Source organism: Serinus canaria, chromosome 13, assembly GCF_022539315.1.
Source record: "Serinus canaria isolate serCan28SL12 chromosome 13, serCan2020, whole genome shotgun sequence".
Taxonomy (NCBI): Eukaryota; Metazoa; Chordata; class Aves; order Passeriformes; family Fringillidae; genus Serinus; species Serinus canaria.
The window spans coordinates 565,759-572,681 of record NC_066327.1 but is presented as its reverse complement, the minus strand read 5'-3'; the positions used below and the strand labels follow the sequence as shown (position 1 = coordinate 572,681).

Below are 6,923 nucleotides of genomic sequence, written 5' to 3'. Positions count from 1 at the left end.
TTTAAGGAGTCTCCCATGGACCTTAAGGAGCATTTAGTGATGAGTGGGGGGTTGAGAGATAAACCATGTTTCCCCCATGCTCCCCCACAGCTAGCCAGGGCCTGTGCTGCCAGAAGGGTATTTCAGAAATTGGGAAGTCAAATGGTTGCTCATACACAAAAGCTCGACTTAGGTTGTCCACCCCACAGACCAAGTGCAAAATGTGGACAGGACAACCAACAGGATCAGGACAACATCCAGCCCACCCCCAAACTGTGTCCTCTCCTCCACCGGGCACCCACATCCTCCACAATTACAACTCTTGGGATGAAAAGGCTCAAGCTGGTAGGGTCTAAAGTCTGTGCAGGTCCCTTCAGGCATCTCTGTCTCTGTTGACACATCTTCAGAGAGACACAGCAGGGATCGTCAGACAATCCTGTCACACCTGAACCAGGCCGGCAGGGAACACTGCTCTCATCCACAGGGACAAATACCCTGTGTTTGTTCCAACTGGTGTTTCCCTGAGGCTCCTGTAAACACTGGATCAACTGGGCAGAGTAATTGGAGGTAACCCCCGCTTGTGTCCCCCTCAGCACGACCACACACGTCGAACCCCTGTACCGCCCACTCACTCTTGTCGTAGCAGACACGAATGCACGAGGCAGCCTGCATCCCTCGTCCTCAGCCCAGCTCAAAGTGCACCTCGAGACAGCTCCTCAGGAACAAAGACACCAGGCACAGGCACCAGCAAGCCCAAGGCAGCTCCCGGCACATAAATCCCGCTATTTGATGACTACTCAGATGGTTGAAATGGAAGTTTGGTTGTGATTTATTAAATCCTTTGACAAATTGGGGTGCCCTGAGGCTCAATCCTGCTGCCTGTGGCGCAGCCCATGGGCAGCAGTGGTGAGGGGACCTCCTGGGCTGTCCCTGCTGAGCTCGGACCCGCTTGGCACTGCCGTTCATTACAGGGCTGTAAGCACCCCGTGGCTTTGCGCAGGATCCTCGCCCGTCACAAAGCCGGTTCCTGAAGAGCGCAGCAGCGTTTTGTTCTCTTCAAATACACTGCTCCTGGGCTTACAGCAGTTTGGGGAAAACTGCAGGGAAATCGGGAACGTAAAGGCTTGATGTTCGAGCAGTTAAAGAACAACGATGTATTGAACAAAACGCACTTTACAGATGTTCGACGGTGCAGAAAGAACGCAACACCAATACACACGTGAATATGTGTGCCCATGTATTCCATCCCCATTCAGAGCCGGATTCTTCCCCGCTGTCACTGATACTGGGGTTTCTCGGGGCTGTTCTGTGCACGGTACCCGGGGGCTCTCTCCCTCTGTGCACCGCATTGGGTGCTGATGCGGAGGGGAAGGCCGAGGGCCGACAGGCCCTGCTTCGTCGCGCGGCGAATGGCGGTGGGATAACGAATACACCGAACAGGGCCGGGTTGGGGCTGGGGCCCAGCAGTGGCGGGGAGCTGCTGGGGACAGAGGACCGGAATGCGGCGGTCCCTTGGACTCCGTCGCCCGGTATAGATTTCCCCGTTGTTTTTTTTTTTTCTTCCCCGCCAGAGACCTCCCCTCCATCGGTGTTTCAGCTTCGGCTGCACATTCTAGCTGGTGGACGGCACCGGTCGGGCCCAGCATCATCATCCTGGTGTGACTGGATTCGGCCCTGCCGTGGGCCCTCCACAAATCAAATCGACCGGAGCCCGTGCCCTGGTACCGCTGAGGAAAGAACCAGTTAGGGAAATGATTTTCTCCATCCCTCGTCCTGCATGGCTGCCTGGCCCTTAAATGCCCTGCGCCGCAGCCGGGGCCGGGACCGGCGAGCCCGGGAATGGCGTTACACTCCTGCAGTCTCCCGGTAACCGGGGCCGGGCTGCGGCCGAGGCAGCGGCAGAGCCCCTCTCCCGGGAACGTGGCCACCGGAGCGCCGGCTCCTGCCCGTGGCCGGGGGAAACTCGCCTGGTCGTGGCTGTTTTCTAAAAATGTCAGTTTTGCAGCCTCCCCCGTTGCTGGAGACCGGGGCACCCGGGCCCGAGAACTACGGGAGGTTGTCCTTAAAAATCCCCTTGTACAACGGGGCTGGGGGCGAGCACCGGAGCCTCGGCTGCAGCCACCGCCGTCCCGCTGCCGGCGCAAAAAAGGCAGCAAAAACGAAACCACCGGGCTCCGCCGGCGGGCGAGTCGGGACCGCGTAGCTGATGGGGAGAAATTACCGGGGGCCGGCGGGGCCTGCACCGGCGCCTGCTCTGGGGGGCGACGGCCCCGCATTCTCCCCGCCCAGCCACACCTCGCTCCCACGCGGCGCTGCCGACCGTGTCCCAAAGCCGGGATTGCTCCCGGCCGCTTCTCCCCGCACCGGCGGAGAAAGCGGCAGCACCGCGCACAACCGCGCCGGCCCCGCCGCCACAGCCCTGCTCCGAGTCCGCCCGCCGTCTCGGCTCCACTCCCCGGTCCTCTGCCGCCCTCATTTCGGCTTCTCTCCTCCGTGCCAGCCGAGGCTCTGCGGCGGCCGCCGGCCACTGCCCGGCCCGCGGTGCCCGGCCCGGCGGGCTCGGCTGTCCCCGGTGCGGCGGCAGGCAGAGAGCGGAGAGACATTTGTAAAGAAAACGTTTATTTACACGTCTCGGCAAGTACAAAGTATTATACATGGTCTGTGTCAACCCCAAATCTTCTTTATTATGAAACATAAGGCGCTTTCTCGAGAGCCGGTGGCGCAGGGAAGCGAGCGCTGTTTCGGGGCGCTAAAGCTCATCGGCTGGGAAGGTGAGGACAGAAGGGCGTGTGGTGCCTGGAAGGAGCCCTTATTACTACGGTGAATAAATTACAGCTGACATTAACTTCACCTGGGACAGATGGGAGCTACTGCTTTTCAGTTTAATAGGGTTTCCGAAGATAATGAGTCATCACCGGCTCCACCGAGTCCCCTCCGCTAAGTGACAGGGAGGTATTTTTTCTTTACACTATCCTCATAACAGGAAAAAAAATAGCCTTTTGTTCCAAAGCCAACACAAAATACCTATGTTCAGATTTCGATATAAATAATCGAGGTTTTATATAATTCCATATTAATAGTGCCCAAAATCTCGATGCATAAATAAATTAAAGTATTAACACTTCTTACAAAAAGTGACATATTTCCCTTCCTAGTGGAACATCGACACAAATATACAAGTGGCTCCTCTCCACGCTGGCCTCGGGGAAGCAGCTCCGGGTCTGGCTCCGGTCGGACCCGATCCCGGCGTCAGCCCCGCCGGCGCCACTCGCCGCCCCGCCACCCGCCCCGTCGGGGGAGCCGCGGCCCCGGGGCAGGGGGAGCCGCCGGCCGCGCTCCGCGGGCCAGTCCGCTGCGTGCCCCGTCTGCCGGGCTTAGACGAGGGAGGTGACCGGGGGGATCTTGGCGCTCTCCTCCTCCCAGGGCTGCAGGTTCTGCAGCGCGAACAGCGACGAGTTGTGCAGGCACAGCGGGTCGGGCTGGATCGACTCGTTCAGCGACTTCTGGAAGGCGTCGTGCTGCAGCTGCAGCATCAGCCGGCTCGCCTGCTGCCGCTCGGCCTCCCGCTCCTCTGCCGTCTGCCGCCTGCCGGGGGACACGCTCAGCCCGCGCCGGGACACGGGGCACCCTCCGCGGGGAGCGGCCGGCCCGGGGCCGGGACCGGGCCGGCGGTCGCGGGAACCAGGCAGGGCGGCCGGCGCGTCCTTCTAGGGCCAGGCACCGCCGAGCGGCCACCGCTTGACCGCCAACGGAGGGACTGTGGGCGGCGTGAAGAGCCTGGAAACCCGCCGTTTCCCAGTAATCCCGTTTCCAAATATTCCCCCTATTTCTCCCAACATTCCCTCGATTTTTTTTTTCAAATTGTTTCCCCGTTTCTTCAAAAAATTCCCCGTTATTTCGAAGATTCCCTCGTTTTTACTAACAATCCCCCGTTTTCCCAATGAGGGACTATTGAAAAAGAAATATATAAAGATAATGACAATAATAAATAGTATAATAATAAAAATTCACCCCAAACGGTTTGCCTGCCAGGAGCTGGCAAAGGGGGCGATCCCGGCCAGAGCGGGACTCGCAGGGCGGCGGGCAGGGGACGCCGCCGGGGGCAGCGGCAGGACGGGGCAGCTCCGGGGGCACGGGACTCACCGCCACTTGGTGCGCCGGTTCTGGAACCAGGTCTTCACCTGGGCGTCCGTCATCTTGAGGGACTTGGCGAGGGCAGCGCGCTCGGCCGAGGCCAGGTACTTCTGCCGATGGAAACGCTTCTCCAGCTCGCAGATCTGCACCCGGGAGAAGGATGTCCGCGGTTTCTTGCGCTTCGGCGGAGTCCGGTTCTGGTAGGGATGCCCGATCCGCCGTGTCACGGTGAAGGGTGTCAGTGCCGCCGCCGCTGCCCGGGGGAAGCACAGGGGTCAGCCCCGCGCCCGCACGGTGCCGGCCGCCCCCCCCGGGGCCGCCGCTCTGCCCGCCGGCCGCCCGCGCCCCGCCGGCCCCCGGAGGGACCGCGGCTCCCCGGGGTCCCGCTTTCACCTCTCGTCGAAGAGCTACGGAGACGACCGGGGCCCGGCCGCCCCCCGGGGCGCCCCGCGCTATCCACGCCGTGAGGAGAGCGATTTTTCGGCTCGCTGAGAGAGCGGGGAAGGGAAGCATCCAGCGGCCCCCTTTGCTTTTATTCTTACTCGCATTACTGTTATTATTTCGTTTTATATTTTTTATTGGCCCTTCCGTTCGTTGTCGGGAGCCGCCTCGTGCGCTCCGCCCCGGCGCCTTACCTGTGAACCTGTCCTTGACGAAGCGCCTGCTGCTCTCCATCCAGGGGAAGTTGAGGCTGCCCAGACTGGGCACGGCAGGCATGGCCGGGATGGCGCTGGAGATGGGCGGCGGCACGGCCCCGGGGATGGGCCTGTGCGCCGGCACCCGGATCACGCCGGCCGGGGCCAGGCTGAGGTTCACACTGTACGATCCCGAGTCCTCGAAGGGCGCGGCGATGGCCGGGAAGGGGGCCGGCAGGGCCGGATAGGGCGCACCGCCGCGGCCGCCGGGGCCGCCCAGGAAGGTCGCGCCGTCGGGGCCCCGGGGGGGCGGCGGGGGAGCGCTGTCCTGCTCGGGGCTGTTGAGGATCTGGTCGATGCCGAAGCTGATGGGCTCGTGCTGGTGCTGACCCTGCGCCGGCCCCGGCGGGTCCATCCTCGGCGGGTCCATCCTCCGCCACCGCCGCCCTCGCGCCGCTGTGGAGGCACCGCCGCTCGCGCTGCGCTCGCGGCCCGGCCGGACCCGCCGCCGACACCAAACTTTGCGGAGCGCGCGCGCGCGCCGCCCCGTCACCGCCCGGGGGCCGCCGCGCGCCCCGCGCCGCGTGCGCCCCCGCCGCCGCCATTGGCCGCCGCCGCCCGCCCTCCGCGCGCCCATTGGCTGCCGCCGCCCTGCACCGGCCTCGCGCCCGGGCGCGGGGGCCGCCGCCGCCGCGGTGACATCACAGGGGCGCGCGAACAATGGCCCCGTGCGGGGCGGGGCCGAGGGCCGCACGTCGGGGGCGCCGCTCCCCTCCCCGGCCCCGGCCCTGGCCACGGCCCGCACCGCCCGGCGCCCCCGGCCCCACCCCACCACGGGCCCCGACGGCCCGAGACCACCCTGCGAGGCGGGACTCGGTCCCCGCAGCCCGCGGCTGCCCAGGCCCCTGCCCCGACGGCAGCGCGGAGCGGCGGGCCGAGCCCGTCCCCGGGGCCGGCCTGGGGGGCGGCCGGGGTTCTACAGGGCGAGATTCCGTTTGGGTTTAATTAACAGAGCCCGGCGCGGCTGCCGAGCGCGTTGACAGCCGGTCCCTGACGGCCGAACGGGACTCAAGGCGTTAACAATTAAATAACGCTCGGTGCATTTACTTAGTTCCTTCTTATAAAGGGAAATGAAAACAGGGAATAGAATTTCCCTGTTAATAGAATGTAATGGCATTTGATCAGCACCTGGCAGGGCGAGCCCGGGATGCCGGAGCGGTGACAGGAAGGACTTGATTAGTTTTTAAACCTTAGCATTCAATTACCTCAGCGTTCCCAATCGTTTCGCCGGCAGCGGCAGCGAGCGGGACGGCCCTGCCGGGCACAGGTGCCGCGCTCGGAGCCCCCCGGCGGCATCTGCGGGTCCCGCTCCGCGCGGCTTTGCTCCCGCGGCGGCCCCACGGCAAAAGCGGGGCCCGGTGTGCTTTTTTTGAGACCCCCGTGCTCCGGACGGGTCGCGGGGTCCGATTAGGCTCCGGCCCCGACGGGGTCCGACAGCCGCGGCGAAGCTGCAGACCGGAACTCCCCGGCGCGGGCTCTGACGGAGGCGCGTCGCGGCCCCCGGCCGTCGAGAGCGTTTCCCCGGCTCACGGCACCGAGGGACACCGGCCCCGCCTTGCCCGGCGGTCACTAACGCTACCGGTGAACGCCCGACCCGCCGGCTGGACCGCCGGACGCCACCCGCGGCCCCGGGCGGCCCTAATCGGATTGTCCCCGCTCGGTGCGCCGGGCAGCGGAGCCGCCATCAGCCGCCGCTCCCCGGAGCGGAGCTAATCCGATTGAGGCGATCCCGCAAGCTGGTGCGAGGCCGCACAGCCCCGCCGGAGAGGCCGCGGGCGCAGCGCCCTCAGGGCTCCGCTCTGGGCGGTCCGGCGGGGCGGGCGGGAGGCGACGGGGAGGGGGCAGAAGGGAAAAGGAGAGATGAAAAAAAGAAAATTAAAAAAAGAAAAAAGGCAACCGGTGGAGGATAAATAAATAAATAAATAAAGTGCCACCCAGTCCTGGATCAGGGCAGGCTTTGTTAGAGAAAATTGCAGCTCGATCTGCATAATGGGAGTTCGGGCTGCCCAAGGCGATCTTTTTATTGCGTGTGTGTCTGCTGTTATCAATTTTGTGAACGATTTCACAGGGAGCCTGGCAGACTTGAGCTGGAATAATATGCAAAGATGAGCTTTG

General features: G+C 63.7%; 1 protein-coding gene across 1 annotated transcript; it reads right to left on the bottom strand.

Moving 5' to 3' along the window:
* Window positions 1-3,353: 3,353 nt before the first annotated feature.
* Window positions 3,354-5,178, bottom strand: TLX3 (T cell leukemia homeobox 3). The gene is made up of 3 exons (XM_050979876.1): window positions 4,749-5,178; window positions 4,123-4,366; window positions 3,354-3,564 (listed from the first exon to the last, which is right to left on the bottom strand). The coding sequence occupies exons 1-3, from the start codon at window positions 5,176-5,178 to the stop codon at window positions 3,354-3,356; spliced, it is 885 nt and encodes a 294-aa protein (XP_050835833.1).
* Between the last annotated feature and the right edge of the window lie 1,745 nt (window positions 5,179-6,923).